Source organism: Larus michahellis, chromosome Z, assembly GCF_964199755.1.
Source record: "Larus michahellis chromosome Z, bLarMic1.1, whole genome shotgun sequence".
NCBI classification, from domain to species: Eukaryota; Metazoa; Chordata; class Aves; order Charadriiformes; family Laridae; genus Larus; species Larus michahellis.
This window is the reverse complement of record NC_133930.1, coordinates 52,538,149-52,562,149: the sequence shown is the minus strand read 5'-3', so window position 1 is coordinate 52,562,149 and position 24,001 is coordinate 52,538,149. Positions and strand designations below refer to the sequence as shown.

At 38.2% G+C, this 24,001-nt stretch overlaps 1 protein-coding gene across 4 annotated transcripts in view; it reads left to right on the top strand.

Annotated features, from left to right (window-relative positions):
- Positions 1 to 1,707: 1,707 nt before the first annotated feature.
- Positions 1,708 to 24,001, top strand: part of LNPEP (leucyl and cystinyl aminopeptidase) — a 69,048-nt gene continuing 46,754 nt past the window's right edge. Inside the window, exons 1-2 of one of the 4 annotated variants that reach the window (XM_074569196.1) lie at positions 1,708 to 2,406; positions 21,459 to 21,565. Coding sequence is in view for 1 of the 4 variants with exons in the window: in XM_074569195.1 (XP_074425296.1) it covers positions 2,388 to 2,406 (19 nt within the window). In the remaining 3 variants the exon portion in view is untranslated. The remainder of the gene's footprint in view (positions 2,407 to 21,458; positions 21,566 to 24,001) is intronic. The other 3 variants (XR_012584850.1, XM_074569195.1, XR_012584849.1) reach the window with 3 other exon arrangements.

Here is a 24,001-nt window from a genome sequence, read left to right as displayed (position 1 = left end):
TTAGCAAGACTGATGAAGTAACTCCCTTGTCTTCAAACCCGTGGAGTCCTGGCAACTTCTCAACTAAAAAGCTCTACATCCTATTACAGTGTAGCTTCTTCTTATGTGCAGATCTGGCTGAAGACAATTGGAGACTTTCCACAGTGTCAAAGGCACCCAACTGTCTGCCTGACACTTGTCATGTTCATGTTGCCAACTCTCTGTTCCTCTTACCAGAAAAACAAACTAGAACAAAGAAGGTCTGAGTCATGTTTCCTGCTGCTTAAAAGCTGAAATATCTCAAGCATTCTTTACGGAAAGCAGATCTTCAAAGATGAGAAAGAGACTAGCAATCATATTTTATCCCATGGAAAAGACTCAGTTAAGATATTGCTGAATGGAGTCTACTGAACAAAGGTGAAATATAAGTCATTGCAGATGCTTTAAGGATATATTTAGGGCTTTGAGCAATTAAAGAAATGCTTTATTCTGCATCTTAAGAAAAAAAAAGAAATAGTGGTAATAGTTGACTTAAGGCCTGAAAAAGGAACCAATTTAACATTCTTCACTTTTATCAATCATTCATACCACTAAACTATAACTAAAAACTGTATTTTATAATGAAAATGATCTGTAACTTTTGGACACAGATTTATTTTATCATACTGTAGAAAATCTAACTTTTTAACAACTCCAACAAATCTGGAGCTTCAATTCTGTTCAATTCTGTTCTAAATGATGTTATATAAAAATTACACTGAAACCCTTCTTCTAATATTGGACAGATTAAAATAGGTGCTACTGTGAAATGACCTGTATACCTAATTTCATCATATGAATTCTTTTAAAACTTGATTTTAACAGTAAAATCCAGATATGGGTATTTTTGCACATGTAATGGAGCTTGGTCTTATTTTATCTCTTCTGTTTAACAGAGATGCATCATGCTAATTTAGGATTTGGACTGGCGAAAATGAAGAATGGTGAAAGCAAGTGATGAGGAGCTCAAAAAGAAGTTATTCAGGCCTTTCTGCAGTCTCTGCATGACACTGTGTAGGATCCCAGCACTTCAGAGTCAGCTACATGGTTGTTGGCGTTTCCTTAATACAATTAAATATAGGTCAGACAGGGTCAGTGCTTAAAAAAGAAAGGTTTCAGGACATCTCATGCTATTAGAAGAAATGCTTTGTTGATTTAATAATAATATAAGGTTTTCTTTTGAGGACATGGTGTTGTCAGATATTAAGGAGCGTCTAAGAACACATCGATGTTCTAATGTCTAATGACCATTGAGTAAATGGTCATTAAAACTCATATAGCTCTGTGCTCAACATTAAGGCTAGTATTAAACTCCAGGGACTTAGCGTGCAATGTAACTATGACCTAGTTTATGCTACAGGGCTGTCAAGTGTGTGAAACACACTAAGGGTGTGAAAAAGTTCTAGGTTTATGAAACAGTGAGAACAGGCACAGGACTAGGAATAGGGCCTGAGCTCTTGCGGAGCGGGCTGCTGGCTCTCGCGCCCGACTTCCCCCAAGAACAGTTAAACTTGGATTTCTTCCTTTTTTTTTTTTTTTGGCAAAATAAATATAGGTCCTTTAGATTTTGAGTTCTTCAGGACTAATCAACACCCATTTTCTTCTTTTCCAACAATCAGCAGTTAAAATTTTCCCATGTTAAAGAAGAAAATTGGGACTCAGTCACGTGACAGCAGCAGCGCGCTGGTCAGGAAGGAGGGAGCGCGCAAGGCGCTACTGAGGTTACAAACAACAATCACGGTTACATCGCGACGAAGAGAGCAGGGCGGTGAGATGCCGGCCAGGCTCGGCACGGCCCCGGCTCCGGCCCTCGGGGCCTCTGCGCAGCGGGGCCACAGGGAGGCCTGCGGGGCGGCACCGCGGCATTAGGCGGACGCGCACGGAGTCGACCAGCGGAGCAGAGGGCAGGAGACCGACATCCCGACTCTCGCTCCCTCGGGGTTCGGAGGGCCGCGCAGGACCCTGCCTCCGATCAAGCGCCCACCCCGGCCTCCCCGGGCGTGATGTGGGCGGGGAGGCGGGTCTGCGTGAGGAGTAGGCGGTGCAGCGTGGCCCGGCCAGGGGGTGAGAGGGGAGCAGGCGCCGGCGCCCGGGCAGAAGGTGGTTGGTGCGGGGTCGCTGGACGGGAGAAGCTGCTGAGCAGGGAGCCGCGGGCTAAGCCCGCTGTGCCCACGGCCGCTGGAGGGGCGGTGTCGGGGCGGTGCGAGGGGCCGCAGCGGCCCGGCGGAGCCCGAGGCTGCTCCTGTCTTGAGAGCATGCGGCGGCAGGAAGAGGAGTGAAGAGTCGGCTGTGGCTGCGCCTCCGCGTCGCCTTCTCCTTCCTCGCCAGCGCTTCGCTCTCGCCGGGTGAGGGCGGACTCCGTGAGGAAAATGGAGCCGTTTCCAAGCGGTGAGTATCGCGGCTGAGCCCGGGACCGGGACGCGTGGCCTCCCCGCGGCAGGCCTGGCCTGCCCGGCCCGGCCCTGCCCGCGGGGGGAGCGCCCTGACAGGGCCCCGGCAGGAGATGCTTGCCCAGGGGAAGAAAGGAGGCTTCTTAGCCGTGCAGTCCGCGCCGCGTCTTGTAAATTGCCTCAGATCTTGTTTTATTCGAGTTAATTAGGCACACATATCTTTAACTAGGAAGGTGAGAGGAGGCTCCCTCTCCTTTTCGGTACCGTTGCGGTTTTTATTGCCCGGCCGCAGTGTCACGGTGGCACATAACGGACAGTACGAAGCTGGGGCAACTTCGTGCTCTCGGTGGATATTGCTCCGAGGAAAGAACCTTATCTGCGTCCGGAGTGCCAAAGCCATCATGATTCTCTGATGGGAAGGAGGAACCAGACCCTCTGTTTATGTTGTTTTCCTGATCGAGGCGCTCTCGGCAGCGTCTCCTCCCAGCGAGGGAAAGGAGAAACAAAATACAGGAGGATCTAGGGTGTTTGAGGCAGTGTTTTAGGGTGTTCCTGAAAGCCAGAAAGCTTTCAGCACCGTCCGTGCATAGGCAGAAGCGTTTGGAATAAGGATGTGCTGCAGCTTTGAGGTGAGTCTACAGGAGCGTTTTTTGACGTCGTGATACAGCGGCGTGTGTGCATCCTGCGCTTGAGACCGAGATGAAACCATTTGAAGTCCATGTTACTACTGTCTCTGTATTAGTAACACATTCTACCCGCCCAGGACTGAGAAGGAAATGAAGCTCTCAGATCAAACTGAAACTAAAGTATGTTTGGTTAGACGCGAGACCATAGCCAAATATGGAATTAGTACAAGACACTGGGTAAAACAAGAGCCTCTGTGTTGAAAATGCAGTGCTTCTATTACAGGTGGGGTTTGGTTCATTAAATGACAAGCATGCTGGGTAGCCATAGCTAATGCATGAGGTAGATTTTGCTGCATTATATTTTAACTCCTCAGTGACCTGCCAAATCAGTCTGCCAAACTCAGAAAAATCCCATGCAGTAAAAAGTAAATTTTCCGTTTCACTTGAGGAATATATTGTGTTTCCCTTTTCTCAAATACACTAAAAATTCCCTATTCTTTATATGCTGCTGTTTAGAATCCAAAGGTTATGAGCTCTGGGCATATTTTGTTGGCTTAACTAGCAAGATGGACATTTTCTTTTTTTGTGTGTTTTTTTGTCCTTTTTTCTTTTCCTTAAATTGCACTGCTATTGAGTTGGGGTTTTTCTTTTGGTCATGTTAAAATTACAGTTTGTACAAGTGGTTGAATTTTTGGTTTTGACTTAATTCAGGCCTTAGTAGAAGATCTTTCAACTACAATTTATTACCATCACAGAGTTGTAATTTGCATTCCTGAATGTATAGTAAAAAGACTTTGCCTTTAATGCAGTTTTGGAGAGAATTTTTTTTCAAGTCATCTTGCTAAGTCCATTCCCTTTGAGAGAGACAGCCATCAGTTGCTATCATTTTAACAGTCGGTTTGAACATGATACTGTTACTGCATTGTGCAACAAAATATTAAAAATATTCTGCTCTTGATCCATATAACTGTAAGAAACACCAGTGTGGGCCTGAGCATACAGCTCAAAGGTACTTCGTGCTACTACACAGTGATGTTCATGCACAGAGATTCCTAATTTTGTTCCCTGAAGCCTGAGATGGTGATGAGACTGTTTGAAGGAAAATTTTTTTCTAAGTGGTATGATCTCCAATTCCTCTGAACTAGGAACTGCAAATTAATGAGCAGAATTTATTAATTCTGACTAGTCATTTGTTACCTAAACAATTTCAGTAAAAAAACCCCCAAACAATACAAAAAAAGTTAAATACTGACTAAAGGGGATATGTCATATAATTTGGGACATCTCTCTTTTGGACAAAATTGCAAAATATTTTGCAAGCCTTTTGCTTTTATTTTTAGCTTGTATGTGTTTCTGAAAGATCATTTCACCATTTCCTGTTTAATATATTAAATATGTAACTTTTCCATCTGAGATGAAAGGAAAAGGTAGAAATGAGCTATTACAATGTTTCTCATTAAGACAGGTGACATGCGTAAGCAAGTAACTGCAGAAGGGATAACTTGTGATGATCTGCTGAAATGCAAATAACATTAACTTTCACTGACATTCTTGAATTATTTTTATCCTTTTTTTTTACACAGCAAATGGAAACTTTGAAATTAATTACATAAATGATGAACAAAATAAAAAGGCTCTCATGGGAAGAAGTGGGTTTGTTTGTAGAAGGTAGAAATAAACCAAGTTAGGTAATATAATGTACAAAATGAAAAATTTCATTTGCAAATCTAGTTATTTCAGCTAGTTCCTGTCAATTCTGAAATGTTTTCTTTCTTTGTGTTAGTTTTGTTCAGTATATAAATGTATTGGAGATTGCAGGAGCATGTTCTGTGTGTGTAGCCTAAGTCTGTTAGGTGCAACAGGTATAGCCTTAACTGTCAATATTGTATACTGTTGTGTCATGGAGCAGAAGGATTCCTGTTCGTTTTAAACTGTATTAGTCAATCCTAAGCAACAGTAAACTGTTTTGGGAAGGGGGTAGAAAAAAAAATAATCTAAGAGGTCTGTTCTCAGTCTTCCCCCCCATGTTTTGCATATCCCAGCATTTTACTTTAGTCAAATACTACTCACATTAAAATATGCTGGTTGCAACTGTTTCTAAATGTGAGTTTTATGCTGTTCAAGTGCATGTTGCTGGATAGTATTTTTCCACAAAGCTGTATTGTAGCATCTGTATCTTACATTCCTGTGTCACCTAAGCTAAATAGGAACCTGTTTACTCAATGAGTTGGATCTGTATTTGCTTCTCCTGCATTTCTGTGAACTCCCTGTCTAGCAATTGATGCTCAGAACTGAATTCAGTAATTGGATGCAGTCTCTGTAGCCCAGAGAGCAATCATCCCTCTCTGGGCTCTATTTGTGTCTAGGCACAGACTAAGATTTACATGCTTTCTTTTGCTGGCACTTTACAATACAAGCTAGGATCTGGATGTATTAACAACATTTCTGTAACAGAGTAGTCCAGCACCTGTTGTAAAGTGAAAAGCAGTTTGATGATCAGAGTAATGAGGGAAGTAGATGAACATACGAAGAGGGAGGGGAGAAAGAACTTAATCTGCTTGAAATGTTTTCTTTTGGCAAGACCAAACACTGTGAATTGGAAAGAGATTGAAAATCTCCCTGCTAAAACAATGTCTGAAGATCAGTGTATAGATGTTCACCATGGATTGATTCTTAGTATTTTTCCACTAAGGAGGTGTTATTCCGCTTGTAGAATGAATGAAGCCACTGAGTATCTACATGATATCTCATGAGTCAAAAATACTGAAAAGCTATGTTGACATCAGTATCCATTGTAAAAGTATTCTAGGACTGTCTTGTTATCTTGTTTGGAAAGATAATGTGAAGTCTAGCAACCAAGTTTGACATTTGTGAGGCTATGTGCACATGTGCTAGATAAAGCCCCATAATGACTGCCATAGAAAACGTTGAAAACTAATAAAAGCTAGGATAAAACCACTTCTGTTTATTTAAGTAATCAGAGGTTTGGTTTTTTTTTCATATTTGATGGGCATTGGTATAGTAATTACCTATGAAGAAGGTGAATTTACCTTCAGTTAATGAATGTCTGACTTCAGTAGCGATGAATTCAGCTGCATTCAGAGAATTCAAGTTTTCCTTTGCCTCCTTCACTCAGTGATTTGAGTGAAGGAACTTCAGTGAATTTCCAGCTCTTCTGGACAATATTTTTTTCATTAAGTACAAAAGCAAAGATTGTGTAGGAGGGCAAAAGCATTAAGATTTCTTTATGAGTGAGAGTTATCATCTGTCAGAGAAATTTGTACACATGACAGCTACTGCTTAGACTTCTGTCCAACACTACCTTAAAATAACATCAAATTAGCTTTCAAAATACACCAGAATTTTTTGTGAGCTGGTGTTTTAATTGCCTGTAAGTGTTTTAAAGAGTACATAGGTACCGTGTACTAGCTGTGTTTTGATATTTTTGATACTGCTTTAAATACTGGAAGTATATTAACCTTAAATTGTAAGAAGCACAAAAAGGTTGTATACCTTGTAGCCAGGAAAACAGGGAGAGAACGGATGGAGACTCTTGGAGGAAATGAGGAGGAGGGAGGGGAGGGAACACCGCGGTAAATCTCCTCCAGCGGATCAGGGAGACAGGAATTTTAGGGTAATACAGTGTGGTGGGTTCTACTCAGTTTACCTCCTTGGGGCACAGCTGATGTTTTATTCCGTCATGAGTGTTGTCTCACAAAAGACCTTCAAAGAAGATCTCCGTGCCCAGTTCTTCTATTGGATAATTCAGGGTGTGTAGTAATGTTCTGCAGCAGTGGTCTTCTTTACTACAGCTAGTGAAGAGTGAGTCGGAGGAATCCTGATTCCACTGAAATGTGAGACACTTTTGGTGTTTTCTTTGTTCATGTGGAGATAAGGTGGGTTTTGATTCTGGGATTTTTTTTTTCCCCACCAAAGCTCCCACCAAGCTGCTTGGAAAAACCTGTTTCACTGTGCTTTAGTGCAGAGAGCTGTTCTTGGATTGTAATCACTCTGACATTGAAGTAATCGATTCTGCAAGCTCTGGAGTTCTTGTGTAACAACACTTCTGTCGTGGTGCCATTGACTTTTATGGAGAAACAGTTGTGTTTAAGAATGTGCCTAATTTACCTACTGCTTCAGGGCCTAGCACTGCTTTTTATTTAAGCCTTTCTTCTGTATAAAATCTGACAACTTCTTTTGAGATAATAATGAATTGTTAACACATCAGTAGAATCACTTGTAACTGTTTTTCGTGCATGTAAACCAATCTTTCCAGAAGCAGCCAGGCTTGTATTTGTGGGAGTCCAAAAAGCTTTAGAGTACTTTAGAAGCTTCATTACTTCTGAGCTGTAAACCGTTATAAGATAAAGACGAAGAACAAGTTTTCAGAAAATGAATCTGTGAATACAGCATGTATAAGCTGTCAGTTCTGCTAACCAAATTTATGTGTTTTATCATTGATGTAGATATTAGTGAGGCCTTGGTGTCTCTTTTGGCACAACTGAGTATTCATAGGTGTGAGTACTTGTATGTAAAGTACTGTTAAAAAAAAACAAACAAAAACTGGAAAATAATTAAAGGAGTCATTACAAAATATTCGCTTTAGCAATTAAAAACACAAATGAGAAGAAAATAGGAATGAAAATAAGAATAAGACCTGTTAAACTTTGAACAAATTAAAAACAAAACCCAAGGAAACAGACTGAAGGAAATCTTCCTTCATATCTGTCTTCTGTGATTATAATACTGTGGTGTTACTCTGACGGTGGTCTGCATTGCAGTGGTAGGAATTCTATGTTTGTCCTACATTATGTACACTGATTAGGCTAGCAAGCTTCATCACAGCAAATGACTTGTTGGCAACTCTGTTGATTGAGTTGGCAAAAGTTCAGACTAGCGCTGTGCTGAGGGATTGTGCCTGGAATAGAAGAGGCTACACAAAATGTTAAAATGCACGAGGGTCAATATCCTTTATACTTTAAAGTTCTTTGTGATTGTTTTTCCCCCCACACTATGTATACCTAAAACAGTGAAAGCCATTCCTGTGGAGTATCTAAAAGAACAATATGTAGATTCTAAATCTTGTCTTTGCCAAACTTGAGTGCTTTTCACAGAAAGAGGCCATATTGTGGTAACTTTTCATCTAAAAATTATGATTGTGAGATTAAGTGAGATTAAGATCAACGAAGGCAAAAAAACATCATATGGGGCAGAACAAAACTGTTATTATGAGGTGGCGTATCATTGGCAGGGATGTGATCTACAGAAATTGTTCTCTTAAATTAAACTTGGGGATTTAAAATATGCTTTGTCTAGCAAGGAAGCAAGGGTTGGGGTTTTTATTTCTGTTGTATTTTTTAATCTCATTTTGCTATTTTCTTCCTTTTTCTGGTAGCAGCACATGTATTCTGAAATGTATATACATTCTAATAACAGTGATGTGGCCAAGGATGTGTACATTGCTGGCCAAAGCAGCCCAGAGTACTCACAAGATCAAAATACACAGCTTGCTGATTGTAGCTCCCTCTGGGTTGGCTCTGGAGTGACCCTGCTGGTATTTCTACAGAAACCTTTTGCAAACCCTGCTGTTATAGATTGGTCTGGCACTCTGTGCAGCCTGCAGCTTTCCCACCTACTTTTTCCATAGTGAGAACGAGTGAGAGGGATGACCCCAGGGTACTTTCTGGAAGTGTCTGGTATCTGAACTGCCCCTGCCCCCATGGTGCTGGTGGTAATGAAGCTGATTTCAAAGCTGATATATGATACCTGGGTAGGGATTTGGAGCAATTTAGAAGTCAGTATTTCTTGAGCTACCAGGGAGGCATACTGCCACTTCTTTCTGTATCAGTCCTTTGTCTTGTTATGTAATGAGACTGACGAAAATTTAGGGAGATGTATTGGAAGACCATGTAAAATTTACTGTGTTGTGAGTGACAGGCAATAACTTTTAGACTTTGTTGCTTCTGTGCGCTGAAATACCAGTTATGAAGCAGTGAACACGCAATACTTACTTTTGACCTACACATGGTTTTGTATCATATTATCACTGGAGTTGTCAAGTGTATATTAAGTAACAATAGTAATCCGGAAGGCATATTGGGTTGTTTTTTTTAGAAACTGTTCAAGATGAAAGGCTATGATAGTTTGAATTTATTGCTTTAAAAAAAAAACACAAAACAAACAAAATAAGACCAAATGTCAGGTTCTATGCAGTCTGTTAGACTGCATGCCTGACGGTCTGTTAGATGTTTTGCAAAGTTCTCTAAAAATTTTTCCTCAGAACAATTGATACTGGTAGAGAAATCCATTGTAACTTCAGCTGTGATGAGCCTGGTATTTGCCTGCTGTGAAGCTGGTGGACAGACATACTGAAGAAGATAGTCAGCAGTCCTGAATATGGGAGTTCAGTAGCTTGAGAAATTTGAGACAACTTCCTGCTTGTCTCCAAGACGCAGGGCCTTTTCATTAGATCCCTGTGGTTAAACATCTTCTATCATTGTAATTTTAAAACATACCCTTGATCAGATTGGAAACAGGAAAATAAAACCCCATGTTGTAAAATTAAAGTTCAGAGCCCTCTTCCCCATCCTGTGTCTTGTTCAACCAGTGGCTGAGGATGGAACACCAGCTTAATGTTGTTGGAACTTGTAGAAGGTTTTGTCTCTGAATAGTGCCCAGAGAGCAAAAGGTCATTTAAAACAACCTCCTCCTCTTCCCCTTCCTCCACTTACACCCCTTTTCACTGTGGAAACATAACTCGTACCGGATTGAAATGTGAAAATATTTAGTAAGATGTGAATGGACATGATATACCTGTATTGGACATCAAAATCCACGCTAAGCTTGTATTGGTTAGCCTTAAATTCTTCCGTTATCTCCACTGACCTCCAGAGAAATAGTTATGAAAAAAGTAACTTAAATTTCTTGCCCGTTGAATAGGTAGTGTGTTCAGTAAATGAACCACATTGTTTTTTTCTGCCTCTTCCATGATTTCTTTTTGTTGATGACATGGAAGTAAAGATTTGAAAAGACATATCAGTAATAGTCTGGCTATCTACTCATAAATTTAATTGATAAATGTTGAAATGTAATTGACCATGTGGTTCTTCAGCCTGAGGTCCTGCTGAGGAAACTACAATTGTGCTTTCCTTAAAAGTCAGGAAAAGACTTTCAGAAAACCTTTTAGAAGCACCCAAGACTAATAAACAGTGACTTACATGAGATTACACTCTTAGCTCATGTTTCTTATGGTAATTTAAGATAAGAGAGGGTCTTAAAATACGTAATCACGTATTGTTTTAATTTCCGTGATGCAGCCCAGTTGGCCTGATTTTACTCCAGTGTATATGCAGAAGCTTGCTATTGCAGTATTTGATCTCACATTAATTAAAAAAAACCCCACAAACAAACAGCAGAAGTAGACCTTCCGGTACAGGCTGAAGGAGAGGAAGTAGAGAGTGATCTTGTATGGCTTGAAACTTACGTTCCCTTGCTTATTTTGGATTGGAAACCAGCATTTGCCCTCCTTTGCAATATGTGAAAAGCTATTAATTTTCAAGTTAGGATGGTAGAAAAGTTGTGGAAAAAAAGGTTTTTTTTCTGAACCAGCATCTGTTTTGGGCACTTTCTACCCATCCATTGTGACTTAATTGTGGAAGCCATGATATATGCTTAACTAGACAGATCCTTGTAAACCTCTACCAGTTAGATTACACTTAGCTTTATAACCTTATTTGTGTCCTGAAATTAAACCCTTGCAAAGTGGCATTTGTTACTAGGATGTGCTTGAAATCATGGACGAACTTCCTATAGTGCCTGCCTTTTGATAAGAGCTTACAGTAAAATTATACAGAGAGTCATCATATATGTTTGCACGTAAGTAACAACACTGCAAAAAGCAACAGAACCTGTGATGTTTTTATTTCTACACCAAATGGAGGTGCTGTTACTATCAGTGAAGGACCGTGATGTCTTAGCCAAAACAGAAAAAGCCCGCTTCAGTTCAGTGAGATTGTTGGTTTATGTAAGGCTTTTTGAGGTTTGTTCTCTCTGAGTCAACATGTTCCATTCTCTGTTATTTTAAGTAATATTAGGAGGACTAGAAAATGCTGGTTTAGGATCTTTATCATTAAAAATGTGCATTTGTAATCTTGCAGCATCATGGGAATTAAGGACATGCTGTTTGCCTGTTGCTCTGTTCTGTCTCTACAAAGCAGGCACGTCACATGGATGATACACAGATTTTTCATAGCAATACTTCGTATTTCCTAATATTTCTCGGCTGTGCTTTTTTCTATTGGATTATTCCCTTCTGGATTCAATAATATAAGAGAAAAAGTACTGACATCTGTCTTGTAGCAGCCTAACTTTTTTTTTTGTTTTTCCCCTGAAATGTTTTTCTTACGTAAAGGTTCTAAAAATAAGATTTAACACATTTAAAACAACTGCAAGCATGAAAGCTTTTATTTCTAAATTCAAAGATTTGTGGTTTCCTATGAGTGGCTATGTACTGCCCCTATATATTGGCTATACAATAAATAAAAATTCTCCTTAAACTTTCTTGTTGTGGGTTAACCCCATTAGGCTGCAAAGCCTCACACAGCCTCTTGCTTACTCCCACCCAGTGGCATGGGCAAGAGAACTGGAAGAGTAAAAGTGAGAAAACTTGTGGGCTGAGGTAAAGACAGTTTAATGGGAAAAGCAAAAGCTGCACAAGCAAAGCAAAGTAAGGAGTTCATTCACTACTTCCCATTGGCAGGCAGGTGCTCAGTCAACAGGATGGAGCAGGACTCCATCATGCATCATGATTGCTTGTGAAAGCAATTGCCATAATTCTGAACCCTTTCCTCCTTCTTCCAGCTTTTATTGCTGACCATGACCATGATGTTATATGGTATGCGATATCCCTTTGGTCAGTTGGATTCAGCTGTCCCAGTTGTGTCCCCTCCTGACCTCATGTGCACCCCCAGCCTGCTCACTGGCAGGACAGCGTGAGGAGCACAGACATCCTTGACACTGTGTAAGCACTGCTGAGTAATAGCTAAAAAATGGGTGCATTATCAACACTGTTTTGTTTACAAATCCAAAGCATAACACTATAGGAGATACTATGAAGAAAACTAACTCTATCCCAGCAAAAAACAGTACATTGCTGAAGAGCAAAACTTACTTCAAAACAGCAATAGAAAACAGTGGATTCTAAAAAGAGAGAGTTACAATTTTGCACTGAACACCAGTTGCCTTTTTGGTGTAAATAAGGACTGTTACTGTGTAGAGATACATATACTTCATACACTTTAGCAGTGGTCAACATACTCCTCACTGACATGGGGCTCTGATATGCTTTATAAGTATGTTGCTGGTGTATGTGCTTCCGTGGTACCTTCAGTTGTGCATGGTCTTGTATTGTACCATGTTGTGTTATGACAAAAAACCAGTTTCAAGCATATATGAAAAATGCTGCACTGGCTTTTCGCTAGTAGCTGTCTTGCTTTGTTTGTCTTAATGCAATGTAAACGTTGTCCTTAGGACCATACTAGTCTGTCCTTTTGCAAAATTCTTAAAATGACAAAAGGAGCCTACAGTCACGAAGATGGAGAAGTTTGCATTAGGTCTGAAGCTATGTAATGCCTGCGTAGGTGGAGGGCGGAAGCGTGTGCTTCTCAGCTTTCTCATCTCTCCTGGTTACTTCCTTGTGGGAAATTTTTTTTTTTTTTTTTTTTTTGCTATTCCCAACTTCTAGCTATAGTCTTCATGACTTTTTTATTGTTTTCTTTTGTGCTAAAAGGATTATGAAGCAAATCTGAGTTTCCCACATACTGTTGCAAGAATGTCGTTGTTAGGTCAGGCCATCTCAGACAGGTGGGCATTTAGCTGCACAGCTCTCCTAGGTCGTCAGAAATGAACCAAAATTTGTGTACTGCTAAAGGTCTAAAACTGTGCAATTCTTTCCTTTCAAATTACAACACTTCAAATCCCAAATGATGAAAACAGAAAAATATCAGTTGCAATTTTGAAAGATGGAAACTGAAGCATATAAATATATATATAAAAAAAAAATTTTTTTTTAAACTTTCAGGGCTGTCTTGCAAAATGTCTTGACATAACTGCTGAATGCTCATTGTCATGTTTCCCAACACAAGAGACATTCATTCAAAATTGGCTTTCAGGGGATTCACAAATCAAGGGGGACAGTGGCAAACTAAGTCTGCTCTTCTGAATCTGTCTTGTATTACTCTTTTCAGGAGGTACTTGCGTATCTCCTTTGTTACCTGAATGTTAATTTTGCACTATAACTGAACAGAGCAGTTCAGTTTCATGAGCTGCTGTATCAACAGCCTTTGATTGTAGGTATTAATTCCTTTTGGAGTGGTGGATTCCAAGGATTTTCTCAGGTATTCTGTGCTTCACTTGATTTTTGTTGTGGAGACTTTAATTCCCTCTGCCATCCCTGTGCCCCAACTCCAAGGTGGTAGGTGAAATCATGGTGAAATGAAGGCAAAATGCTTTCAAACAGGACTTCTGATTTCCCTGAAATTCCACTGGCTAGGTGTCTGCTTGTTTCTAACCTGAGTGAAGGTTATAAATATATATTTTCTTACTGTGGATAGATACTGATTTTTAAATTACATGGATGGCATTGTGTACTCCTCTTTAGTAACAACAAATAATTTTTTTGTGTAGAATTGAAATATTTTATTGCTCAGAAGGAATTTGAAATGCATGGAATGATTAGGGAGACATAGTGGAAAACAATCATAGAATCATAGAATCTGTTGGGTTGGAAGGGACCTTTAAGGGTCATCTAGTCCAACCCCCCTGCAGTAAGAAGAAAAAAATGAAAAAAAAAAAAAAAAAAAAAAAACCAAAAAAAGAAGGAAAACTTTAGTCAGAATCTTAGCATAACTAACATGTTTGCTGATACACGTTTTGTTTCTTGCTCAACAAGGTTGCTAGAAAAGATAAGATGAGCTTCCTCCTGCACCTCCCCCAGCTTCCCCCCAACCAAGTCATATCGTGTTTTATGGACAGGTTAGAGGCAGCCAAAAGCATAAGGGTACAGGAAGTATTTTGCATTATAGAAGGAAGAACTAAATTGATATGCCAAGAAATAATCATGATAAACCAAGAAGTACCTGGTCCTGGTTTAGAACAAGCTGAAAGGATTTTAAAATGAAAAGCCCGCCTTTTTAAAAATCTCCACTTTGTTGAATTATATAATTTTGTAGTGTATGATGTACCTATTGATAATGATCCACAAGAAGAAATAGTGTAGTGCAATATTGAAGTGACAATAAAGAGTGACCTTTATTTTTTACTTACAGTGTTCCACTGATGAAGTGTAATATCTTTCAAAAGTCAGATTTCATAAGTAAATTTTCAGTTTCTTCTTTTTCCTATAAATGTGGGCACTAACAGATTTGAGCATATCTTGAATTTAAGAAGGTATGCTTGTCTTCTAAAGGATTCATGCATTGTATCACTGCATAGAGTTTTTCTGTAAGCTTCGGGGCCAGAAATCCTTAAGATGAGTAATTTGCTTTCATGCAGACTCTGAATAAATGTAACTTTTTTATTTTTTGAGGTTCCCCCTCCTACTCCCTTTCCTCTGTCAGGGAGAAAAACAGGAACATTACTGCTTGCCTGACTCACTGAAGCATGAGATTTTGCATAGATTTCCCAATATATTCAGCGGTTTTGCATGTGACCATCAAGAGTCTGTGCCAATGCCCTTCTACTCTTTCTGAAAGTGACTGTGTTCCAGAGAGCTGTGTCTATGTACTGTGCATGAAAATAGCAACAGGGATTATTTACTGACTATGCCGTAAATCAATTCTCCATGGGCAAAATTTAAGAAATCCTATGTAACTTCTGTTGGGTGATATATTAGAAGAACAATAAAGCAAATTTAAAAATTAATATTTATTATTTAACTACTATTTTTCCAATGTAAATTTTTTATTGCTTCCTCCAAAGTTTTGAGGCACTTATTTCAAGCTATGACAAGTGATGACATACAGATAAACCACTCTTTTTCCCACATCTGATGTATTTGAATTGATAAATGCAGAAATCTTTATGAATAAGCTCTGGGTATTTTTATGCAAGTTTTAAATTGAACAGCTACAAAAGCTGGAAAATGGAAAAGCCAGTAATAAGTAGTCTTCTGAGTATTTTTGTTGGAATTCACATATCATGGAAGTAAAAGAATGGCACTATGGGACAGGGGAAAAGGGTCAACAAACACAAGACACTGCATTACTGTTTCAGAAGAAATTTTGAGGGCATTAAAAATATTCATTGCATAGAGGAATGTGTGTAAAATGTTTTTACTTGGGCTAAGATTTAAAATAATTCATCTCAGAAAAGGTAATTGCTGAACTATCAAGTAACACTCGTATCTTTTTTTAAAAACTTTATTTCACAAAGAGGAGAGAGGCCTGTATCTTTAACAGAGCTGGTAACGTAAGACAGCTGTTGCTAATCACAGCCTTTGATTTTATTTTTCTGTTGTCTCCATGAGCAATTTCAGAAATTAGACTTGTACACACTTGAGTAGAGACAATTTTATAATGCTTATTCTACAACTTCAAGAGCTGTTTAGCCACTAGAAGCCTTTTGTGTTTGGTTAACTTTTGCTCAAACCTTCAAGTGCTGCTTCTGACTCTGCAGCTGTCACTGAAGGGTTGTACTCTCACTGCAGCTAACCTACAAGCCATACTAAGCCTTTAGGCCAAGGGTTCTCTTGGAGCTATTTATATTTCTAAATGTACTTCAAATAAGAACAAAGTCTTTAAAGGAACAGTCTCATTCCTAAGGAGATTAGATGGTCTGTAAACCATGTGAAATAACTTTTTTTTTTTGTAAGCTGGTCAGAAATTGTTTCCAAAATTTTATACTCTTGGACACCTGGAAACAGATTTACAGAATACAGCTTACCCAGCACTGCCCAAAAAAGCTTATCAGCAAACAATGAATGAAGAATTTTAAATAAAGTTCTTTTAAATATAAACACCTCTCAGATGGATTGTATAGCACTTGCCTTAACTGTTTATAACACAGATCTGATCAACTGTTCTTATTACCATTTTCTGCTAAATATATAAAATTGCTGTCTTTTTTTTGACCCAATTTCTACTTTTTTTGATTATTTGTAAAGCAGTCTGCAGCAACCACTGTGTACTGATTTTGACTATGCCAATGTATAAAATTCATCAAGAAAAGATAAGACACTAGACAACAGCAATCAACAGTTTGATACAAATGGCAAATCTAATCCTTGAAGGTTGGTTACTAGGTGGTAGCAAGAGATTTGCTGTACTGGGAATAATTCCATGCTGAGCATGGAATATTGCTAGGAAATCAACTACAGAAAGTTTGCAAGAGTGTATTTTGCATTACTAAATAAATATTTAATTTCCACTGCACCAATTTTTTTTATTTTTTTTTTTTAATGCTGAAGACTTTTTCCTTGAGGTAATGAATAATCAGTGAAATAGACAGAAGGTAGTGCTAAGGTAAGGTGAAGAAGCTGTAGGACTTGGCTTCAGGTTCCCATTTCTGCAGATGATTTTTTTTTTTTAAGAGTGTAATTGCATGTAAAGTCTGTCTGGATTGACCATCAGTTGTTTTGGTTGTCCATGACAGCAAGAACTGGACTGCAACTGGAATCCTGTGAGTACTGTATTATGCAGTTCTTAAATAGCTTCAACTAAGGTTTCTAGCCTTATTTTATCTTTAAATTTAGAAAACTTCTAAATTAAGTTTAGAAAAATACAAAGTTTTTTTCTAAGAAAATGTTAACAGTGAATGTTTTAAGTATGCATTTTCAAAGGCTACCAGTTCAGATGTTTAGTTGTCAGTTAAACCTCTACTTCTTTGCAAGCCAAGGCCATTTTATTCCTGAGTTGTACCTGTCTATACTGGTTATTCGTATTTCTGTTGACTTAAACTCTAATGGTTATTTGCATTGATAAAAGTTCTAACCAGTGCTGTTTGGAACTAGTGATTTTTAATTGGCAGTCTCCATCAAGGAATCGATTGCACTTTCTGAAATATTTCTCATCTTTTGGATTTCCAGTGTAGCTTATATGTTCGTTTAATCTTAACAAACACATAAAATTTTTGAAAGCTTGCTGAATGTTACGTATGCTGTTTTCCTATAGCTTGTTTTCCTCCTTTCAGTCAAGCCATATAACACAAGTTCCTCTGTTTTTTATTTATCTCACATTTCATGTTGTTCTTGTCTTTAGCTTGGAAGGATTGGTGACGTGAGATACGTGTGAGAAATTTCACTGTGTAACCCCAAAGTAGGTATATTTTTGGTCTCTCATAAATACAGATGAATACTGTACTGTATTCAGTATGTATATACTGTATGTATGTATATATACTGTACTGTACATGTTCATCCTTTCCTTAAAAAACATATTCTATAGCAAGTACACCTATGACTCACAAAATTTCTAGTGCCATGTCTGCATAGGCAACTGCACAGATCATATTACCTCTTAAAGACACTGCAAGTGTAGCAGAAAAATTCTATACACTTGTCTTGACTATAATAGGTTCTTTTTAAATTGTGGAGTGCTTCCAATTATTTTTTTTTCAGATATGATGAGAAACTGTTATTTCACTGAGCAAAATATGAATTTTAAGTCTTAATGCAAACATTATTCTGATACTTAATTTTCAACTTTTTTTTTTCTTTTCCTGAGAACATGTTTATACTGAATATACTGCTTTGATATAAGATAGTGCAGTGACTTCACATGTGTCATTATTTCTGCAAAGTTTCTTCATTGGCTCGTCCATGTGACATCAAGTTCATTACTGTCAAGGGTTACATAACTTAAAAGAGCAGTAGCATTTGTACAGTCTTTCTATCCATGGCTATGTATGAGAGACCTGCTGTAGCCATCACGATCACATTCCTTTGTTACTAGTCACAAAGTCCAAATAAAGAAGAGAAGAACAGGTTCCATGTACTATAACCAATCTTACTATTTTTATGACAATACATCTGTCCACGTAAAGTGTGCTCACCTGCCATACACAGTGTATTTGCAAGTGCTTCAAATCTTTCCTTGGAGTCCTGTAAACAAATAGGTTTATGCTGTTTGCTAAAACTTAAAAGAGTGTAAAACTAATTTTCCAATGCTTAAGGAATAGTGGAGGCTTTGCTCTTTCGGCATTAAACTGTGTGGCACAGTATTTGTTCCTGCTGGCATCTTTTTCTCAAACTCACTTTACCATCATGGTAGCAGGTTCATTCATGTATTAGGAACCACATATTCTGACCTTACTGTCTGTGCTGAAATCTTGTGTTTCACCACTACTTCTAGAACAGGTGGCATTTAGACAGGTACGTGAACATAAAATAGATCTCTAAAAATAAACAAACCGCACCTCAAAGTTGCTTTTCACCCCATTGGGTGAAATGCAACCAGTCTTTAGTAGGAACAAAAGCCATGTGGTTTGTCAGTGGAATTAGTTGTTTGGTCAGCAGCTGCTTCTGCTAAGAAAAGGCCAATGCTTTCAAAGTTGGACATAAAAGTTAGGTATGTAAAACAGTAGTATGGCCCTGAATGTTACCCCATTGTTAAACACCTGTAGCCATTCCTGGAACCATTGGACAGAATTATTCTTTGACATAGTATCAGTGACAGTTTTGGTAGTAAATCAGATAGCAAAACAAGTGTTTTGTTCATAGGTTTTCTGTGTTCTTTCCTAATAGACATCCTGATACACACTGAATGCATCAACACATCAGTAGATGTCTATTTTTGGGCAGCAGTAACTCCTCACCCTCTATCTCATTACTCAAATGCAACATTCTGTGGGAAGCAGTTTTTGCTGCAGCTAGTAAGCACACATTATACAGGGCCATTTGGTCTGGCCTTGGGTTTTGCTACATCTGCTGGACCACAACAACATGCTACCCAATAGTTGTTTGGCTTCTAGGTTATTCCAGGGTAACAGAAAGCTTCCTATGCTTATCTCTGCAGTAGAGGTTTGGGTGCTACAAAGTACCAGGTGTTACTGTAATTCTTTTAACGTTTCTTTCAGTAAAAATACTGCGTGATACCTCCTTATTATCTAAAGATGATAATGTGCTGAACTTCTGTCTCAGAAACAGCTAACAATCTGTCTGACTCTACCAACAGGGTTTGTTGGGTTTGTGCATTTTTTACTTTTAAGCTCTTAATTAGAATATGGAAAGCTAAAAAAAACCCAATTGCATTCAAGCATTTTCTGCATACATTTTGAAAAGGAATGAATGGGAGGAGTGGGTTGCTTAGATTCATATAAGAATTTTGAGTCTTGAGATTTCAGTTCTGAGATAGAATACCCAGACATGAATCCTGAGGTTACACATTTTGTTTTCTAAGGAAAAAGTGCATACTTCGAGCGTTATAAAAAGGTATCAATACCATTATAGGGAGATACTGACTTTGAAAAATAAAGGAATAATGACTTCTTATATTCTGCAGAATATTTGTAATGGATTCCAAACCCAAAACATCATAATATGCTCCTGATTGTCCCTGCATGATCATGTTTTATAGTGAACTTGAATATAGTAGTAAAGTTGCTTTGTAAGTTAAAAGACTAATTTGTGAAAAGGCATAGGAGTGAAATATGTATGTCTTGTAGGAACAAGATAAGGGACTTCCTTCTGTTTAACTTGGTCTGATTAATTACTCACCTTTGTGTCCTTAAGTCATTCTGCGTTTGCCACCAATATATGGCTATGCTGTTCCCATTAGCAAATGATGCAGTACCTAAAGCAAGTGTATTGTCCTGTTAGCTTGTCCGGTTGTAAACTGCATTTGAATTTCATATCTAAGCATTCTGTCCTCTTTACAGAAAACAACAGACCGGGCTTATTACGGTTCCCTGAGTATTGTAATGAGAATATAAGTTGCAATAAGGTTTGGGGCATTTGCGTTGCAGGAGGCAGTTCTAAAGAAACTTTTTCAAAGCCATTGATTTTGAGAAAATGTCTGCCTTCCTTCAGCTTTGCAGTATTAGGAGGTCTGGCTTTCTGGATTAGTCTATCACATTTAGTTTTTAATCTCACGTCTCTTCTCAGGATTGTTTCTAAACTGTGAGTATTTACATTGCTCTCTGCTAGATGTGATCCTGTATTGAGGAAGGTGTTGAAAATCAGGTTACAAATTTGTGGAAGAATTGTGTAAAATCACTTTTACTTGGGTGCGCTTAAGTTTTAATCAGCTTTTAGCTGCTAATTAGGGACCAACAAGACTCGTCCCCATGACTTTTGTTTAACCTCCATGTTCACTTTCACACTAAGCTTATGTTTAAATATAGATTTAAATTGCCATGCCTTTGTAGTGCATTTTATCAGCTCAGATCAGTACTTTCTTAATGGTGAACTAGCGTGACGACAAATGCCTCTAGTTCACCTGCAGCCTCTGACATAGCAGTGGTAGTTCACTGGAACCATGCAGCTTCTTTACAGTTTAAAGTTCCCTAGTCTTGCAGTTATACTAATTTTTCCGTTGTCATATTTGGAATCTGAATTAATCTGCTTGAATATCTGAATTAATGTGCTTTTAGTATGTTTTACAATGGGAATGTTTGCCTATTGGCCATACTTGGTGTGAAAGATGACAGTGAAATTTGATGTTTGCAGTCAGGTTCCTCAGGCTGCTTCTTATTCTTTATGGCTTGTTTCAGTTTAAGAATAGCATTTTTGTTCTTCCTGTGGGCTTTTTAGCTCATAATGGATCAGCTCATGTATTAAAAATGAAAGGTCATAAGAGTTCCATTCACTATATGTTATAAATTTCAGTGAACCAGCAGGAAGCAAACAGTCCACTATTTATTTGAGTGTAAAAGCTTTAAACGTGTTTGCCATCATTCCTCTCCAAAAAGTAGCCTGACTTCTATGCTTCTGTGAATGCCTATATCAGCATAAATAACTTTAGTAACCTTTTGATACTTTGTCTATGTGCTTTTGAGTGGAGAACAGTAGTCTGGTGATGCCCTTGATCTTCAGTAAAGTTCTAATCTTACAGATTTTCAGCACTACAGAACAACGAAGACTTTGATTGCTTCCAGTTTTTGCAAATGCTTCCGTAGAAATTGGTTTTAACTGTTGTTTTCCTAGAAATGAATGTCTCTTAGGTTTTTAAAACTGCAAATTGCCTTGAAACTAACTTCTGGTTTAGCTTTTATATTTTAGCTTCCATTTGAGATTTTTTTCATATAATTCTCTATGACTTAAAGAGTTAGTGCCTGCATGCAACTTTGCAAATATTAAGAGAGTTGGCTTTAGAGGAAACTTATTAGAGAATAAGCTCTTCAAAAAGCAAACTGTTCTATGAGCAGCAGAGCTGATGAACCCTACTTTCTGCCAGATTTATGCTCTTTATCTTTCTCCTCCTTCCCTCTGCAGTGCCTCCCCTGTCATCTACCTCTTTTGCTGGCCATGCAGCAGCACATGCCATGGCTGGGGTTGGAGCTGTGTACTGATTGGCTGCTACCTGTTGGAGAGGTTAAGATGTGAGTCTTAATACCTGCCTTTTCTACATAGCAGATATACATTTGGGTGTCTTCCACAGCAGCTTTGGGGTGGGATTGCGATGGGACTTGAAGAAATTTGGTCTTGAGTCTGTTTTCAAATTTGATTGAAGCTAGCCAGCAGATTTGAAAAGCAACCAGCTGAGGGAGTAATCAACAAGAATCTCTGCTGGAAGTAGTTTAGTGAATTCTTGATAAACTATTCTTGGGTAGAGGAATTGTAAAAGAGCTTCCGTTGCACAATACTTTGTCTTTCCACTTTTTTTTCTCCACTAGTTTGTGTGTTTTCACTTGTAACTTTCTATCCTCTTCCTTTACTCTGTGGGGCCTCCAATCTGGTATGTGAGTGCACGTTCACCAGTGTAGAGACCATAGTGTTGGACCAGTGAAGTATAACCACTGCCTGAAGGCTGGAACGTGAGCACTGTACTGGCAAATGCCATAAAGACAGAAACTTGTAGAAGTTGCTTTTCCCCGGAGGTTGGAGTGCATGACCTCCTGAAGTAATTTCCAACCTCAGGTATCCTGTGACCCTATGATCCTATTCCTAGTCATAGAGCATGTTTACAATGGAACAAAGGGTGAGCAGGCAGATCCAAATTCCAGTAAGCTCCCTGCTTACATCCATCTCCATATTGCTTGTTCAGATTGATCAATGCACCTTCCTCTTACTTATTTTTGTGGAGTAGGATTTTATTTTCTTTTTTCTTATTTTAAGGCCTTTGCAGAGACAGGTTCAAACTTGATCATTTTTAAAATAGCACAGTAGTTTTTCATTGCAAGATGCTGACTTATGAAGCTATTATTTGTTTTGAGGGTATCTGAATAGTCTCTCAGTCTTACTCTGAAATAAGTAGCATGCAAGTATCATTAGAGTTTTATTACACAGATATCACACAAAGAGAAAAGCATGGTAGAACATGGGCTAGAATAAGAATTCTTCTTCCATCCTTTTTAGTAGTATGGCTGCTGACCCTATAGTTTTATGAGTTTGTGGCCTTGAAACAGGAAGTGTTAATATATTTCAGAGTAAATCTTTAGGAGTTTGATATATCTGGTTTGAAAAGACTCTGTCATATTTTCTTTAAGATGTTTTATTTTAACATTTGAGAATTTCAGCTGTAAAGAAACTTGTCTTTAAAAAAACGAAAACAAAAAAGGCTACTACCAAATGATAAATCTTTACCCTCCCAATATCTTCCATTGGTTTGTTTCAACACTTAAAGTCACATCAGGCAGCTATATATAATTACATTCCTGAAATTATTCATGTAATTCATTTCTGTATAAAATAATCCTCAATTATTGGATGGGAGCTTAGCAATATAGATAAAACCAGTAATGTATAATAGGGACGGTGATATTCTAGGCTGTATATAGATTGGCAAAATGTACATTCTTGTCAGAAATTAATAAAAATCAACCTACTTTTCAGTATCTCTAAATCCAAAGAAAAAATTATCTTTCTCATTCTGAAAACACAGAATGTGGAGGATAGTGGTGTGATTATCATTCAGTTAGCAGTAGACTTTCGTCTCTGAGATAGAAATGAAATTAATCTGAAGCCTTGCAGTTGCACAAAAGTTTTGTCTAGTCCCTTAAATAGAAGCTGTGACAGGAGACTAATTCAAATGAACTGTAATTTCAAGGCCCTAAAACTGGTAATGGGATTTTTTTTGAGAGAAATCTCCTTATAGATGGCATTTCCATTTGACTTGTTTTGTTCTCTAGACAATTCTGTGGTGTCCTAACAAAAGCCAATCAACATCTTGTCTATGTTGTTTACAGTGCTTCAGATTTAATACAGTATGAAAAGAAGTTCCTTGCTCCTAAGTCCCATTCCTGATATACGCTTCTTTGCGACAGTGCTTTTAATGTTTTTTCCAAGTTAGCTGAAAGACAACCTTTTACATAAACAGTTGTAGATATGACCAGAAGTTTCTTTAAAATGTAACTGCATGTAGAATATGGGAGTATCTGATGCTTTTAAAATTTGCTATGAATTTCAATTCATCTTTTATGTTCAGTGATCTGTTACCTGTTAAGGACAAATTTTATGGAGAAAAACAGTCTGGTTGGCACCAATTTAACTTCTTACCTGCATAGATTGTTTCAAGGGTTGTATGAGCTAGATCTTAAATGAAGATATCAATTGGAACTGTAATTTTTATTCTGCCATTTTTGTGTGAGAATTTTTTTGGGGGGCTGTGTGTGAAAAATTAAATTTAAAAGAGTCAAGTGAGTATATTATTTGTGTAGCTGTCAGCACATTGGCAGATTTTCTCCCCTATTAAAGAACTCAGTAATACTCATAATTCATATTCAGAATTCAAAATTTTGCATATTCAGAAACACCTCTAGAACTGACTGCCTGTGCTTTACCATGGAACATAAAGAATATACTATCTTAACAAACTT